General features: G+C 36.9%; 1 protein-coding gene across 8 annotated transcripts in view; it reads right to left on the bottom strand.

Annotated features, from left to right (window-relative positions):
- The window catches only part of Ralgapa1 (Ral GTPase activating protein catalytic subunit alpha 1), a 237,244-nt gene that overhangs the window by 185,000 nt on the left and 33,489 nt on the right, over window positions 1-18,755 (bottom strand). For all 8 annotated transcript variants that reach the window (XM_041658516.1, XM_041658517.1, XM_041658518.1 and 5 more), the window contains exons 2-7: window positions 17,897-18,007; window positions 17,242-17,291; window positions 14,457-14,514; window positions 9,105-9,148; window positions 8,573-8,750; window positions 5,206-5,321 (exon numbers count right to left, since the gene is read on the bottom strand). In XM_041658516.1, coding sequence (XP_041514450.1) covers window positions 5,206-5,321; window positions 8,573-8,750; window positions 9,105-9,148; window positions 14,457-14,514; window positions 17,242-17,291; window positions 17,897-18,007 — 557 coding nt within the window. The remainder of the gene's footprint in view (window positions 1-5,205; window positions 5,322-8,572; window positions 8,751-9,104; window positions 9,149-14,456; window positions 14,515-17,241; window positions 17,292-17,896; window positions 18,008-18,755) is intronic.

Below are 18,755 nucleotides of genomic sequence, written 5' to 3'. Positions count from 1 at the left end.
GAATATTATTAGAGACAATGGAAAATAAGTAGGGAAGAAAACCTTTGCAGATAATTCCTGGCCTACATGAATGTAGAGGCTATGACAGGATTATTATTATTATTTTTTTTGTATGTGGGTATGCCACGTTAAACAGCCTTACACCCTTGGGTTTCATTTGTAATCTGAGACTCTGGTTGTACTAAATTGCCGAGGTGTTTTAAAAAGCTAAAATGACATAACATATCTCATAAGCTTTCTATTGGCATTACGACAGGCTACCACACACATGCTGAATAAAAGCAACACAGATTAATCACCTTCCACTCTGTGAAAGGATTATTTTACAATGTTGGCTAAAAAGAGGAAATATTCAAATATCCCAACAGATACACACTTGGCATATACACATAATAAAAAGAAACAACTAATTACGCTAAAACATGAATGAATTTGTAAAGCATTTGCTAATTTGTAAAAGAAGCAGGTTAAAAAAGAATACATTGTGTGAATCCATTTTGACTTCACCAAATGAATTCATTTATTTGAAATGTTAAGATAAGCAAAAATATTAGTGTTTTCCTAGAGCAGAACATGGAGTGACACTGGAATAAGACTCTTAACAGGCTTGAGATTTTATTTTATGAGAGGAAATTAAAATATTTCAAAACTGCATGTAACAACAGCAGGACAGTCCTTAAGAACATCCCACTACACTGCATATTCCATGTGACAGCTAGACTGCATGTCCATGACAGTTCAATAAGCCACACTCAAACAATTTCTAGTTGGCAACCATCATAATAAAAATTCAGCCAGATGGCTGGGCAGTGGTGGCATATGCCTTTAATTCCAGCACTGGGGAGGCAGAGGCAGATGGATCGCTGTGAGTTCAAGGCCAGCCTGGTCTACAAAGAGAGTTCTGGGACAGCCAGGGCTGTTAAAGAGAGAAAACTGTCTCAAGGTAAAAAAAAATTCAGCCAGAAGCCTTAAGTAGATACTAAAACTATGAGTAAAATTTTGAAGAGGTTACATAATTAGAATGTATTTCCCCCAAATATTGACTGATAAAAGGAAAAATAGTATTAATAGTATTATCACATTTGAAAAGCCTGGTAGATACAACCTAATAAAAACATCAAGATCTACACTACAGATGTACATGAATTCACTCAAAAAGACCCAGAGATCTCAAAAATAATCATTAAATTATAAGACTAAAAAATTAGAAAAATATCTTTTTGACACTGAAGTAGAAAAAGATTTTTTTCTTTTATTCCTTAGGGTATGGGGTGGGGGTGGGGTCTTACTATATAGCCTTGGCTGGCCTGGAACTCACAATTTAGAACATACTGGCATACAACTCTTAAGAGAGCCACCTGTTGCTATTCCCACTTCTGGAATTAAAGGAGTGCGCCATTTATCCTAGCAAGATCTTTTTCTCCTTGAAAGCAGCATCAAAAATCTGGTTCATAAAAGGAAAAAAAAAGCCTTGATTTCTTATACTTTGTCAAATTAAAAGGTATCTCTTCTTCAAAAGAAAATAGGGCAGGCAAAGTGACTCTCTGGATAAGTCTTTCCACACAATCCTGATCATCTGAGTTCAATGCCCAAATGCCCGCCAACATTATAAAGTAACTGTGGTATTTCTGTATGACAAAATCTAAAAAAGAAAATAGAAAGATACTGTGAGACAATGGTCTTGTACCCTGTAAAGATGTGTCACTTGTTTTGGTTTAATAAAACACTAATTGGCCAGTAGCCACACAGGAAGTATAGGCAGGACAACCAGAACAGGAGAATTCTGGGAAGAGGAAAGATCCAGTCTGCAGAAGTCACCCAGGCGCATGCCTCACTGATAAAAGGTACCAAGCCATGTGGCTAACACAGACAAGAATTATGGGTTAATTTAAGATATAAGAGTTAATAAGAAGCCTGTACTAATAGGCCAACCAGTTTATAATTAATGTAGGCCTCTGTGTGTTTCTTTGGGACTGAACGGCTACAGAACCAGGCAAGACAGAAACTTCCAACAACAGAAAGATGCTATTGCTGAAAACGCCACCCACTTTGGTTAAAGGTCATAGAGAAATCAGTCTCAAACTCACCAGAAAACTTTCTCCTGTTGGCTAGCTAGCATATTTCTGGAAGATATTATGAAGACTGTTGTGAGGAGTGGGAGAAGACTCTGGTGATCTTATGTAAGACTGGACCCTGAATGTTACAATGTTGAGCTGCCAGGACAGTTATGCCTACTGATGTAAGAACAGGCATGATGTTATGGAGGTAAACAATTATTAGTGGATTAAAGGCCTGCTTCACAGGAGGGAGCTCATGTCTAGTACTATAAACTTGGTCAAAGTCTCTTGACTGGAAAGCTCATAGGCCCTAGTAAGGAACCCAAGGTGATGTTTTGCTAAATGGTTATGCAGTCAAAATGTTTTCTAAATATTAATGCTTACATCCACAGATTTGTTTTACTCTGAATCATGGTCAGAAAAGCTTTTTCTTGCCGTAACAGTTAGTAAAAAAACTAGTCAAAGTGCTAATAAGAAGTGACTGAGAATGCCCAGCCATGGACGGGTCAAAATACATCCCCACCCAAGGCTTACAGAACAGATGGAAAGAATGTAAAAGTCAAAGGATCAAGAAAAGAAAACTCCAAAGGCTGAATATGTGATGGTGTCATAAAACAAGATTCAATAAATCGTGTCTGGCCTACAACTTCAGTATTCCAGAGGCTGAATCAGGAAGATTATGATTTGATGCCAGCCTAGGAAAGGCTATGTAGGTAGTTTCAAAGTATTATGAGACTACAAAAGGAAGGGAGGGAGGGGGGAGAAAAAGAAAAGACGAGAAGAAAGATCCAGCAAATGATAAAACCCAATGTCAAAATTAACTGTATAAGCAATTACATCTCAATTAACCTATAAGGCAGTTTTAAAAACTCATATGATGCATAAACTTTTCAAAAACAAAAAATAATGATGAGAGTAACAAGTGCCCATTACAGAACACTTCCTATGCGTTGTACCCCTTGAATCTTAGCACTTTGCACTACTGAAGGTTTAAATAGAACAGACGGTATTCTATAAATGAGGAAACCTAAATGTAGAATGGTTAGGTAATTTAACAAAGGTCACACTAGGGAGCCATTTTAGGGTTGGCAAGAGACTTGACTCTAGAAGGGTTCCTAGGTGTCCAAGAAGATGTGCCCAGCTAGTTTCTTGGGCAGCTGAGGAAAGGGAGCCTGAAATGGCCCTATCCTATAGCCATACTGATGAATATCTTACATATCACCATAGAACCTTCATCTGGCGATGGATGGAGATAGAGACAGAGACCCACACTGGAGCACTGGACTGAGCTCCCAAGGTCCAAATGAAAAGCAGTAGGAGGGACAACATGAGCAAGGAAGTCAGGATGGCGAGGGGTGTGCCCACCCACTGAGACGGTGGGGCTGGTCTAATTGGAGCTCACCAAGGCCAGTTGAACTGGGACTGAAAAAGCATGGGATCAAACCGGACTCTCTGAATGTGGCGGACAATGAGGGCTGACTGAGAAGCCAAAGGACAATGGCACTGAATTTTGATCCTACTGCATGTACTGGCTTTTTGGGAGCATAGCCTGTTGGATGCTCACTTTCCTAGACCTGGATGGAGTGGGGAGGACCTTGGACTTCCCAAAGGGCAGGGAACCCTGACTGCTCTTTGGACTGCAGAGAGAGGGAAAGGGGGATGGGGGAGGGGGAGGGAAATGGGAGGTGGGGAGGAGGCGGAAATTTTTAATAATAAAAAAATAAAAATAAATAAAAAATAATAAAGTCACTAACAACTAAAAAAAATAAAATCAGAATTAAAACTCTGCTAATCTTGCTCAGGATTCACATTAACAATATAGTATTTGTTTCTCAGGTAAAAGAACTTTTGCATGTGAATAATTACAAATAGTAAAAGTATGTGAAAAGGTATTTTTATCAACTAGAACACGCATATTTCACAACTAGAGATGAGAAACACTTATTGTTTAAGTGTTTAAATGTAAATTAGTTTTCCCTGATTCCTATCCTGTCAGTCACCCTCTTGTTACATCCTGAGAGATTGATCCTAAATCAAGCAGCTGTTCATATTTCACTTAAGCATCAGAAGTGCTGGTAATAATGGCAGGATCAGAAAGTAAGTCTGACTACTTGTGTAAGAAGCTCACACACATCTAGAGTCTACTTCACAGCAGGGTGATAGTACACACCTGCAAACCCAGCACTCAAGAAGCAGAGGCAGGCAGATCTCTGAGTACTGGGCCACCAGAGCTACACGGCAAGTTCCAGCTTGGCCAGAGATACATAGTAAGATCCTGTCTCAAAATATAAACGGAAGACACTACTTCATGGGGCTGGGAAGGTGGCTCAGGAGGTAAAGTGCCTGGAAGCATGAGGATCTGAACATGGATGCTAGGTTCTCAAGGAAAAACTGCACTGTGGCTTGCATCTATGGCAGGACAGAGGGGCAGGTAAATAGATCCCCGAAGCTCAGTGGTCAGCCAGTTTGGCTGAACTAATGAGGTTCACTGACAGAATAACAGATCCTGGATCAAAAAGAAAGGTGGAAAAGGAATTGAAGAAGACAATTGATGTCAATCTCTAGCCTCCATACACAGATGTGCATGTACATACACACATGCACACATACATAAAAGAATCTACTTCATACACATTTCTCTCTTCAGCTCTAAGGCAGTTTGAATAAGAACGGTAGTGTTTGGAAGGAGAGGACTTGTTGGAGAAGTATGTCATGGGAGGCAGGCTTTGAGAATGTAAAGACTTGTGTCAGTTCCAGTTCATCTTCTCAGCCTCCACTCCTGTTGCCCTGCTGTTTCTCCTCAACTGTAAGCTCAAACTCTTTGTCTTTCTTGTTCATGGTGCTTTATCACACCAAAAGAAAGATGCAAGTTCTCTGAGTTTCATAATCTCCTAATGATTTTCATTTGAGGAAATGACAATAACATATATCTTCAAAATTAAAAATTGTGTCACTATTCAAGAAAATATGCAAATATCTACTATAACAAAGAAATGATAAAAGACTGGAAAAATATTCAGCAGAATGGAGAGTATCTTTTCATAAGGAGAAAAAAGAAGAGAAAGAACACCAGGAGGTTCTGGGTGCGCATGCAAGTAAGCACAGAGAAAAGGCCATGTGCCCATGCAGTAGAAAGATGGTAACATACCTGAATTACTATATATTTTAAAAGTGCTTCAAGAAAATAGCTTGTGAGGTCTTCTTGTCCTTTATCTCCTGACTGCGGGGGAACAAGAGGGGTAACTTCCTCTATAGTTACTTGAGCTATCCGAAGACAAAAAAAAAAAATGTATAATCATAAGACAAACTGCATTACATATTATACAAAAATATGACCAAATAAAATTTAACAAAATAATTAAGCAATGAAAACTGCTCTCAAATTTTTCTGATTATTTTATGTTGAAATATATCTGAGTATAACCTGGCAATCTATAATCATTGTAAACTTGAAAACTGGCTTTTTGTGAATCCATGATTGAGAGGAAATTGAACAGGGATGAGCAGGTGTGTAGTGATTGAGGATGCAAGGACCTCACTGGAGAAGATTCACATTGGGAGTGTCAATTACAGGTTGCCACAATATGATGAGAAACATTACTACATAAAGTTAGCATTCTGATTATATGTGAGAAATCTGTGTTTTACTTTTCAGATATTAATTCACTATAATGAATGCTGCTGCAAAAATAAATAACAAATAAATAAATATTAATTAATTAATTAATTAAACCCACAGTTAGCAAAATGTTCTCAAATTTCCCAAACAGAACAATCAGTAACTGGTTATACTGCCCAAGTTAGTAAGCCCACAACAAAGGTATTTTTCAGTTCTAAAATAATACACAGTATGTCATTTCTACACCCATTTTAAAAACTTACTATTTAAAAGAACAACCTTTTACTATTTGCACCCTGTCCTCACAGAGTAGTACCAGTGTTTTATTTTGCAAAGCTATAAGCCCCTATTTAAGACCCAAGAACTTCTAAGCAGCTATAGAGGAATGTAGCTCTGTAAACAGCTAAACTTCTATTCTCGGGGCTGAAAGAGGGCTCAGCACTGTAGAGTGTGTACTGCTCTTATTTGCCCCAGGTTTAGTTCCCAGAACCTACATCAGGTAGCTCAAAAACCACTGGACACTCCAATCCCAGAAGATCTGAGACCTCTTTCTGGGCTCTGTGGACACCTATGTGCAAATGGTACACAGACAATTAGACACACATACATACGCACAAAAAATTAAAGGAAAGCTCAAATTTTGTTCTCAGAAAGAGAATGCAAAATAGTTGGTCAAAATGCATTTGAAACTAATGGAAAAAAAAAAGAAACCTAGATCTAAAAATAGAGACAAAAGGAAACTTACAGATGGAATGGACGGCAGTGATCCAAAAGAAAAAATGTTCAAGGAACATTAGTTGAAGACTTCAGAATGACATGTATGTAAATAAGCAGATTTAAGTGGTCTGCTTAAGCTGGTATATTTATAGACTTTTATGCAAACTTGGTTTTGTTTCTGAAATTTTATGCTACAAGTACAGTTTGCTTTGCTATAAAAACCTGTAATTTTTGGAAATATATATTACAATAATATGGAACATCCAATTGAGTACAAGTTATGGACTAAACTGTGTACTCCCAAAATTCATTTGCTGGAACATGAACCCTCAATGTGATTGTATTTAAACAGAGAGCATGTAAGGTTATACTGAGGCTATTAGGGTTCAATCCTAAATGTATGAAACTGGATATAAGGAGAGAAGAAACATCAGAGGGTTTGCTCTGTGTGCACAAGCATGCAAATGCACTAAGGAAAAGATCATGCGAGCACACAGTGAGAGGGTGCTATATGTAAGCTGAGAAAAGGCTCGCCAGAAACTGGACCTGTCAGCATCTACTGTGAGCTCCAACCTCCAGGAAATGTACTTCTGCCTGAAGCCACTTTGTCTGTGGTAGTTTGTTATGCAGCCCTAGTCAACTAACACAGCAACATTTATCACAAATGCTTACTAGTACAAGAAGAATATGTTAACAACAACAAAAAAAAAACCTTTGATATTTAAGCAGAATATTAAAAGGAAAAAACTAAAATGTAAAGAAAAAATAACATCAGAAATCTTAGGGCTAAAAAGGACACAGATTCACTAGTGAAAAAAACAGAAGTTAAATAACACTTCTAAAATCACAAATTAAATTTAAAATAAAAAAGCAACTTTCGATTTATAAAATTTTACATGCAGCAGTTTATAGTCACTGCACAAAGAAAAGCACACTTCTGTTTCTCTGTACACATAAGCTAATTCCCGCATACAAAACAATACATAAGAATAGAAATTATAAATTAAAACCAGGAGTAGTATCCAATACATCCCCACAGGAGAATCTTGTTTTTGAGGTCATCTTTTACTACATAGGGAATTTAAGGCCAGCCTGAAATATATGAAACTCTATCTCAAAAAAACACAGCAAAACATGATGTGAAGAGGTCTATATTAACCCTAATATGGTTTAGATGCTCTGATATCTAGAACTTGGCTACCAGAGATAATGTCCTTACCGGGGCTGGTTAATTCCTAGAGATAGTAATTGACTAACCTGCTAATGATGACTCTCAGATACAAACCACTCGGTCTAAAGTCCACAACCCCATACAGTCCTCTATACTCTTGAATCAAGGGTATTATTTTCCTGCCTTGATCACTTCAGGGCCAAAGACTAAACAACTAGGGACCACCTTTTTGTATGAAAACCCACTTAAATTATTACACTAGCTGATTTTTACTTGCTCTTACTGATTTGTTACTTCCTTCCATGAAACCACAATAAAATCTCCTGCCCACAATAACTTATGAACATCTGTTCCCTCTGACTAACCCTGATCATTCACGCAGAGAGCTACACACATACATTGTCTACATAGGCCAATGGCATGGAATGTGCATTTTCTTGGAAACTAAGTAGCAAAGTACGGTTCCAACAGCTCTCTTAACCTGCAGGCCTCACCAAGCTAGAGTAATTCCAATTTACCTGCCTCGAAATACCATGTACCATAACTGTACAGACATTTGACATTAAAAACAAAAACTATACAGAGGGCTGCAGAGATGTCAGTGAGTAAATAGCCTACTAAACAAATATGAGGACCTGAGATCAGATCACCAGCACCTACACTAAAAAAAGATTGATATGGCCTTGAAGACCTGTAATCCCAATACTATGGGGCAAAAACAAGTAGACTGCAGGAGTGGGGGATTGTCCCTAGCGAGTACAGTTGGAACGGTGAATTTCAGACTCAGGACGGAGAAGCAACTGAGGACGATATCCAGCTGTCAATGCCTGACCTCCACATGGCCATCATGGACAAGTACACTTGCACACATGTAAATATACTACAAACATTTGTGCACCAAAATACTACACATACTGCATACTACACAAAATGCATATAAACGAACACGTTTTTAAAAAAGAAATTCTACAGAAAACATGCTGACAGAAAACATCTCATCAATCTTACTTTCTTGAAGGTTGAGTGGAGGATTAATAAGATTATCTAAAGTTCGAGGTCCATATTCAGATTGTGGTGCTGAAAACCCAGGGATCAAGCATGAAAACATCCAGAGTTGTTCTTTGCTACAGTTATCCTGAAGAGCTTGCAACCATAGCAAGAAGAGACGAACACCTTCCCGTCTGATCTAAAATAAAATAAAATGAAATACAGTATTTCTTAATGGACATACTTTCTTGCTCCTTAAAACACAGTTCTTTAGAATGCTATTTTGTTGAAGAAAGAAAAAGACAGGATAGAGAGTGAAAACAGATACACCCAGGACATCTCTACAACTCCCACTATTTTGAAATCCTCCTGCTTCCAGCTATTGAGTGCTGGGGTTCCAAGAAGGCGTTATCACACCTACTTTATGCAGTTCTGGGGACCAACTCAGGGCCCTGCATATATTTAGCAAACACTCTGAGTCACCCCAGCTCTTTTACTCAGGGTTTTTTGGGGCTATTTTTTGTCATAGAAAATAAGTATAATTATATTATACCTTTAAGGAGTTTCCTGTGTGGAGTAGTTTCTTTAAAATCAAACCTGAAAAAAAAACATGATTTTAAATATTCCTATCTTCTTATATATTTATAAATGTCAGAGTTCTCGGTCAGACTTGAAAACACTTTTAAACAAGTCCTTGGCAATCTCTAAATTGTTCTTGGTGACTTTGGTAAACCCTTTGATCAAAACTGAGATCAGAGGGGCATATAAAAAAGTCACCTTTCAACACAGTTAAACGTGTTTACTTTATTGACAAAATTTGATCCTAAAATTTTGCTTAACGCAACAATCTATCCACCTCATATTTATGCTGAAAATATAAAGAAAACATTTTACCACTAATAAAAACTACTGTAAAAAGGTTTTAATTAACCAAAAGAACATTCATTAATTTCACTATTTCCTAATAATTATTTTCATTACAGTAACATCCAGAAATGAATATTCACTATGAACAAATCCAAATACAATATTACGTTGGTTATTATTTAAACATTTATCTTTGTTTTACTTAACCATACAATGGCACATTGAAGCTTAAATCATTTTCTTCCTTTCTTCTCTAGAGGAAAGCATTACATATGTTTTGGAATTATCACTTACAAAAATATTTTTATATTACTACTTACTTATAAACCTATTCATTTCTTGGCATCAATCACTTAAAACCTTATATAAAGGGTATCATATACAGCAACTCATTTATAAGTTATTGCTTCTTATATCTAGTATTAACTTTTCAAATTTATCTACACTGGTCTATGTAATTCTAGATAATTCATGTTTAACTGCTTTAAATTTTATCATTATGCAAATATACTACAAAATGTATCTACTTTATACAAAGACATCTACATCTGGCTTACTTTCAATTTTCTGCCACTATCAAGACTACTATAACAAATGTTATAGTTATTCATGACTGTTACAATATGACTTTTCTTAGACATATAAACTGCAGCAAAATCACTCACTTTCAGCTTTACCAAATGTTAAGAAATTTTACAATATAATGAAAATTAACAATACCAAGCAGTATGTGACACTGCTCTGGTATGTGATGGCAGCATGACCCAAAGACAGACTCTAACATTTGATAATTAATTAGTGTTAAGTTTTTATGTTTCCATTTGATGTTTTCTAGTGACAATAAATGTCCTTTTGTCTGTCCATTCAAATTTTATTCAATTGTTTATTATGTTCTTTTATAATTTTCAAGTGGACAAACCTTTGTAATTTAAAGATCTGTATTGTTTTTATTTGCATGTATGTGTTTGTGTCTGTGTGAACAAATGCCACGTGTGCAGGTGCTGTTGGCAGCCAGAAGAGGACATCAGTATTCCCTCGGAGTGAGTTGCTTGCTGTGGATGCTGGCAAATTGAACCCAGATCTTCCAGAACAGCAGCACATCTTCTCATCCACTGGTTCATCTCTCCAGCCCTCAAGTTTTTGCTTTTGTTTAATATTAACAGTTCTATGTGTGTGTGTGTGTGTGTGTGTGTGTTTGTGTGTGTGTGTCCTACTAATTTTCTGCCAGCTCTATAAACTGGAGCTATCTTTTCTCAGACCAGTAAGTTATGTTTTTGTTGGGGGAGGAGTATTCTTTCACATACAGCAAATGTCTTAAAGTTTAGACCAGGTGCGGTGGTTCATGGCTTTAGTCCCAACACTAGGTAGGTAGAAATAGAAGAATTAGGAGTTCAAGACCAGTCTCAGCTGCAGATCAAGTAAGAAGGCAGCCTAGGCTTTGTGAGACTGTATCTAAAACAGCAAAAAGCAAGTGTCTGCATGTTTGTGTTTATGTGTGTATAAATTTCCCTATGACTGACACTTATATTTTAGGTGTATTTTCTTTTTATAAAGAAATCCTTGACTTTGGTACTACAAAGATAAACCAAATACTTCTTTCAAAAACTTATGAGGTGCCAGGCATTGGTGTTTGCTTTTATTCCCAGCACTCGGGAAGCAGGCAGAGGCAGAAGGATCTCTGTAAGTTCAAGGCCAGCCTGGTTGACAGAGTTCCAAGACAGCTAGGACTGTTATACAGAGAAACCTTGTCTCAGAAAAAACAACAAAACAAAACAATAGACAAACAAACAAAAATAACAACAACAACAAAAAACCTTGTGAGGTGTTTTATTTTTTTTTAATTTTGGATTTTGGCAAGGCTGGCCTGGAGTTTATAACATAGTTGAGGCTAGAATTTTGACAAATGGCTTCAAAAACTATGTGAGGAGGATAGACATATAAAACTGGACTATGAGGACTATTTTCTAAAAATATTGAATTTCACTTCAAAGAATAAATTTTATCTATGCAAATTGTGTATCTTAATGAAGTGATTTTTTTAAATCAACTACAGTTATATTTTCTTTCATTAATAACTCATAAAGCCAACAGCTTGTAGAAATCATCTGAATGACAAAGAAAATCACCATTTATGAATTTTCACAAGTTATACACATTTTTGGAATACAATTATGACAACTAGGTAACATAAAGATCTTTTGGTGATTAAAGGCCGCAGTCCTCAAGAAATATAACACATCTAAGCTGGGCAGGGGTGGATCACCTTTAATCTCAGCACTCAGAAGGCAGAGGCAGGAGAATTTCTTGAGTTCAAGACCAGCCTGGTCTATAAAGCTAGTTCCAGGACAGCCAAGAATACACAGAGAAACCCTGCCTCTAAAAAAAAGACCAATAAATAAATAAATACAACATTAAAAGTTCAACATTATATAGAAATGGATAAAGAAATACATTAAAAGTTCAGATGTCTCAAAAAAAGTTTTACAAAGACAATCATCAAAGACAATCTTCAAGAACAGTTTCATGATAAGGAAGTTCAAATAAAAGTTCACTATTCTTTTGAGCACTTTGTTATGTGCTCACTGGTAATATCTTTTGTGTAATGTATATTAAAATATTTGGACACCTTTTAAAGCTTGTCTTTCGAATATTGTATGCTGTAATGCAAAAAAAATTTTAATTTGGGGGGCAGTTCTGAGCTCTAACCCATGGCTACTTGTATGCTAGGCATACATCCTACTGTTGAGTTAAAGCCCCAAGTCAATCCTTAAAGTTCATTTTATTTAAGATTTTGATGTTTTATTCATTATATCAATATTCCCCCATCTCTGTCTAATATTCCTTTATTTTCCTGGGATAATTTGAAAAAGCTTCTATTTGCACAACTAACCAAGAAATTGAGGCCTAAATAAACCTCTGATTTTCCTTTCTTTTCAAATTTTATTTTGGGAATTGGACGATGACTCAGTGGTTAAGAACACTCATTCCTCTCTTCAGTTCTCTGAGCCCCCTTCAGGTGGGTTGCTCATTACCATCTTTAGCTATAGTTCTATAGATCTGCTGCCTTCTTCCAGCCTCCATGGCACTTGCATGCATGTGGTGCATATAGAGACAAGAAAGCACATACACATATACACAAGATTTTTAAAACTTCATTTTTATTTTTAGTTATGTGTATATGTTTGTGTCTAAATGGGAATGTGTGCATGTGAGTGCAGGTGCCCCAGGAGGCCAGAAAAGGGTGACAGATTCCCTGGAGCTGGAGGCACAGCTGTAAACTATCTGAGGTGGACACTGGGAAACTGAATTCAGGCCTTCTGTAAGAGCAGCAAGCACACTTAGCCACCGAGCCATCTCTCTAGACACTGTGACTCTCTTTTCAAATACAAGCATACACAAATTTCTAATCAGTTGCGTTCTGGCTCAACAATGTAGACATAGGGCCATTTACTCCCTATGACAAAAGGCATGAAAATCTCCAGCAACCAAAGCAGACAGTGCGAACACTGAAGAAGCACTGACCACTTACTTGCTGATCCCTTTTTTAACCAAGGGGGTTGGAAATAAGTCTTATAATAACAGCTCAAAATCCCTGTGGTTATAATTTGAATGTAGCAAAACCTGACTTCATTGTTTTAGCTTGTTTCTTGAAAAACAGAAAGTCTGTTTTCTCCTACTTGGACTCCACAGTAATCTACAACATATTCTTTCTTTCTTCTTTTCAGCTTTTGTTTCATGAACTAGACAGCCATATTTTGATCATTCAAGTAACAGTAAGCTTAACTCCAGTCCCCCTGCTTTGTTTTCAAATTTGGGGCTATCATACATGGGGCATATGCCTATAATCCCAACACATGGGAGGCAGAGGCAAGAGGATCATGGATTCAAGGCTTGTCTGGACTACATAGTGAGAATTTATCCCAAAATTACTTCAGTAATCAAAGGCTGAAGCAGGAGGACTGCTGAGCAGTTGTGCACAGCTAAGGAGCAGCTCATGCTACATGACAAGCTCTAGGACAATCTGGACTATAATGTGAGAGACCCCACCACAGAAAACAAGCCAGAAGCCATAGCTTCATAGATTCTCCCTTTTTTTGCATTGCATTTCTCTCCTATTTCTGATTCACAAAGATATTTATCTTGAGTTGAAGCCTGCTTCTATTTTTAAAAATAATTCATCATCATTGCTAATGCATTCAGAGTAAAGAGGTAGATAAAAAACACAGTATTGTGTACCAAGTCAATATATGTGTGTATACACACACGCACACACACACACATTCTCCTCTCTCCTGTTCCTCAACTCATCTTTTTCCCCTCCTTTGTGTGTATTTACAGGAAACTGAACCAGGGCCTCACATGCAAACCATGAGATCTACCACTGACCCAATTGGCCCTTCATTTAAATTTTAGTCTTAGATCCCCAGTCTGCCTGTGTATTTTCTTCTCTATAGTACTGAGGATGAAATCTAGAAGCTTACATATTCTAGGCAAGCACTCCACCACTGATTATATACCCAGCTCATTCTTCACTCTTTCATTTTTAGATGGGGTCTTGCTTGCCCAGGCAGGCCCTAAATTTGTGATCCTTGGGCTTTGGCATCCCAAGTAGTTGGGATTAGAAACCTGTGGCACTACACCTAGCTCACCCCTAAATTCATGTATGTACATATATGCATATGTGTGTGGAAAGTGGAGGCCAGAGATTTAATACTGGTGCTTTCCACCTTATGTTTTAAGACAGGGTCGCTTACTGAACCTGGAATCTGTGGTTTTAGCTAGACTGGTAGGTCAGAGAGGCTCAGTGTCTGTCTCTACCATGGCACTGGGGTTACTGGTATGAATGTGGCCACCCTTGGTTGCCACCCTTGGCTCTTTAGACCTGGGTGCTGGCCAGCAAGCACTTTACCTACTGAGCCATGTCGCTGGCCTCTTATAGTCTGTTTTCAGTAAAACAAACATGAACTCATTAAAAAAATAACTGATAAGCTATTGTATAATTTATTTCAGATGTGAAATATATATTTATATTACTTACCAATACTATGAAATTGCCATCGCTGATGAATTCTTTCTGGAAGAAGTTGTAAAATTTTCTAAAAATCAATATAAGCAAAATAAAGAATGAAATCAAATAATGAGTCAATATATTGTGAAGTATGAAATATGAAGGCCAAATGAAGAGCTTCTTATGTTAAAGTACAGCAAATACAAACTAGTAAAATAACTGAACTTTCCTACGCAAAAAGTAATAAGCAATATTAAAGAAATTCTGGAAGAGAAAAATGAATAAAAATTATCTTTAACAGTGATAAAAAGTAAGTATGTTGTCCTTTTGATGGCTAATCTTGGTTGTCAACTTAACTGGATCTGGGATGAACTAAGATACAAGCATCTGGGCAGTCCTATGAGAGATTTACTTGAATCTGGAAGACCCACCCTAAATTTAAGAATTTAAGAATGTCCAAGCATTCTCCAGGACACTTTTAATCTTCCCCAAACATTTGTGCTCACTATTCCACTTACAAGCTCCTCATGTAGCGACTTAAGGTAGTTTACCTACCAAATAAAATCAGGTTTCAAAGAATTCGAGACCAGTGAAAATTAATTTCAGAGTATTAGTTACTGTTTTCTAGTACCTTGTTTTGTTTTTCTTTTTTCTGAGTCAGGAGCTCACCATGTAGCCCAAGCTGGCCTAAAAACTTGTAAGTCTCCTGCCTTAGCCTCACAATAGTTAGAGTGTAGGCATGCACCACCATGTCCAGATACATTCATTCTTAGAAGACCCTATTCGACATAGGTGACTGACGTGCTCATGAATTCCCAGTTCGTGCATTCTTCCTGCCTCACTATCTGTCCCCCCTGAGTAGCGGGACTGCAGATGCACAAGCATCTCAACTATGAGAAATGGGCTTTTATGCTCTCTCTCTCTGATCTCTGAAGTCATCAGCTCTAGTCTTGGCTTTCTATCGGTCTCTACAGTCTCAGTAAAGACAAGAATATTTCTACGACTATTTCCTCTGATAACAGTTATTTTAAAATAGGGATGAGAGGGGCATAATTTCTGAATGTGCTAAAAATAGAAACAAATTTTAGCAGAGCTTATCTACCTCCAAGCAATGCTTTCTGTTTATTTATAAATATTTTCCCAATCCAATTCAAAGTGATATAAAACAACAATTTACAAAACAAGGCTATTTTGTTCAAATTTATAATGAAAAGCCATTAGAGTAGAAATAATGAGCTAGGTGTGGTGGTATATGCCTTTAATCCAAACACATGTGGACAAAAGACCAGAAGTTCAAGGCCAGCCTGAGCTATGTGTGTTGTATAGCAATTTCTTTCCAATTCAAACAGTCCATCCTGGAGGGGATTAAGATTCAGGAAGTTCTAAAGTGATTTCTTTAAGGCACAGGAAATAAATAACTCACAAGTCTCAGAAAGTCCCTGAAACTTACTACATACACCCTCCTCCCCAACCCTAAGGCTAAACCAACAGTAAGGACTGCTAAGGAGAGATCTCCTAAACCAACAGTAAGGACTGCTAAGGAGAGATCTCCCATGTGGTGCACAAAGCTCAAGGGTTCCAACTTTCTGGAGTCATCACCCATGCTGTGGTGGGCTTTCAGCTGTCTCTGAGTCAGTCATGCATATTCCTGTAAACCCAATAAATTCATTGGTCCATAAAGTTAGACTTTAGTGCGTATTGCTTTGATCTTCCATCAGTTCTCTATCTGGAGTGCGTAAATGTTTGTTCACACCCACAGGAATAGTATCATACAACACTATAAGACCCTGTATCAAAACTAAATGATAAAGCCTGGCATGGTACACATACCTTCAGTCTCAGAACTTAGGAGGCAGAGGCAGGCAGATTTGTGTGAGTTCAAAGCCAGCCTGGTCTGCATAGCAAGTTTTGGATCAGTCAGGGCTACATAGTGAGACCAGCTGTGAAATAATCCTGTACACTGTGAAAATGTGTTGCTCTCATTGTTAATAAAAAAGCTGATTGGCCGATAGCTAGGCAGGATTTTCAGGATATAGAGAACGCTGGGAAGAAAAAGGGCAGAGTCTGAGGAGTTGCAAACCAGACATGGAAGAAGCAATATGGGAAGTTCATAGATGAAGTAAATGAGCCTCAGGCAGCACAGAGATTAATAGAAATGAGTTAGTTTAAGTTATAAGAGCTAGTTATCAGCCTTACATTTATAATTAATACTAAGGCTCTGGTTATTTGTGGGGCAGTTGCCAGGACATAGAGAAACTCCACCTACAGAGACTTTGTCTTGAGGAAAAAAAAAGCAAAATAAATAAATGATAAATCACCTACGCAAAGATTCTAGAGGTTAAAATAATTGTGTAAACTTTATAAAAATTAAAATTTTCATTTTGCAAATATGCTATTAATTTTGTGTCATCAAAAGCATATATAATTTTGTCCCTAGAAATACATTATGCTTCAATCATACACAAACTTAGTCAGATACATTTTTAAGTTATAAATTAAGTTCTGCAAAAAATCTGGCAGATTAACTGTGTTTCATTATGTATCTGATAATTTTAATATATTTCTTCATATGTTCCCAGAATTATTTTTTTGTAAGATTTATTTATTATGTTAACAGAATTCTCCTTGCACGTATCCCTGCAGGCCAGGAGAGGGCACCAAATCTCATTATAGAGGGTTGTGAGCCATCATGTGGTTGCTGGGAATTGAACTAAGGACCTCTGAGGAACATCATTGTTCTTAACCTCTGAGCCATCTCTCCAGCCTCCCAGAATTATTTTTGGGAAAGTTTAAAAGGTATGATTACAGTACTTACCTCAAAAATAAAAAGTATAGCATCCAATTCCTCTCTTTGAGACTTGTGACCTGAAACATTTTTAACAGAAAAATACTTGAACTGTTAACAATACTTAATGAACTTAAATATTTCAATCCCTGGGCTTTTCTTCAGAAATTCTTTAGGGAAATGCTAAAGCATAGTCTATTTATTATACAGACAGTATTACGGCCCCTCTCTCTATTCTTTAGCATAATTACTCTAAATATGAGTTCTAGGTCTGGGGGTTGGGAAGACTACACTTAACATGTACAAGGTCCTCGATTCAATACCCAGGATAAACACAAAGATTTAGGTTATACTAACATCTAATAACAAATCATATATTGTGGGTTCTAAATGAGATTTGAACATGAAAAACACTTTTCCTATTCAAACATTCCTAGGGCAAAACAAAGAAGGTAGGTTGAGGAAGCCTGACCAGAAAAATGCAAATATTCTAAGCCTTCACAAAGCAACAAGGATAGTCATACAAGTATATTGGTTTCCTTTCAAAAGTAAATTCTGATAGTATAAGAAAGGTATCAAAATAAAACTTTACTAAAATTCTAATGCCTAGATCTTCTTTTTAAGTTAATGCTTATGATTATTAGAAACATAAACATACAAGTCATAATATATGTTAATATCTTACCTTTTTGTTTAAGACTAGCTTCAATAGTCACAAAATTTTCAAAAAACACATAGTATATATGTGAAAAATGTTGGTCAAAAAACTGTTTAAGGTCAATAGATTCTGCATTCTCTGAAAAACAACAACAACAAAATAGTCCTTAACAACTATTCCACCAAGGTTAAATGGTCATTAGCAAACATGCACAGTGCCAAATTTCCTTCAATGTCAAAGATCTGCACCTGAAATTCTATCATTTTCAAATATACGAAACAAATGTGTATATAACTGCTTCTTTATTTTTGCAATTTTTGCCCTTACATATTTAAGTTTTACATATGGGTAAAGTTATCATAGTCTTTGTGTTTTAAAAACAATCGATGTAACTGGGTGCAGTGCTGCACAGCTGTAATCTCAGCTACCCTGAAGGCTGAAGCAGGAGGATCAAGACATCAAGGCTAGCCTAAGAAGCAGAGTGGGACCCGGTGAAGATAGACAGACAGAAACTGACTGACTGACTCAAAATCTAGTGCTCTATTTTGGGGATGGAGATGGAGAGTGCTCAGCAATTAAGAGCACTGGCTGCTCTTCTAGAGGTCCTTCAATTCCCAGCAACTACATGGTGCCTCACAACCACCTATCACTGTAGTCCTGTGGGATAGGATGCCCTCTTCTGGTATGTAGATGTACATGCAGACAAAAACACCCATATACATACACAATACGGAAATAAATAAATCTCTAAAATAAGATCTATTTTTAATTCCTGGCTCCAGCTTTTCTATTATCTTCCCTAACAGCTAAAGAATTATTATAATAGTAATTTATAATAATTCAGTAAATAAATAACCTAACAACAGACTTTGTTAGTGAGCATTTG

The sequence above is a fragment of the Microtus oregoni genome, unplaced genomic scaffold, assembly GCF_018167655.1.
Source record: "Microtus oregoni isolate MIOR12 unplaced genomic scaffold, Mior012 000009F_ref0000495, whole genome shotgun sequence".
NCBI classification, from domain to species: domain Eukaryota; kingdom Metazoa; phylum Chordata; class Mammalia; order Rodentia; family Cricetidae; genus Microtus; species Microtus oregoni.
The sequence above is the reverse complement of the archived record's forward strand: the minus strand, read 5'-3'. Positions and strand labels throughout refer to the sequence as shown.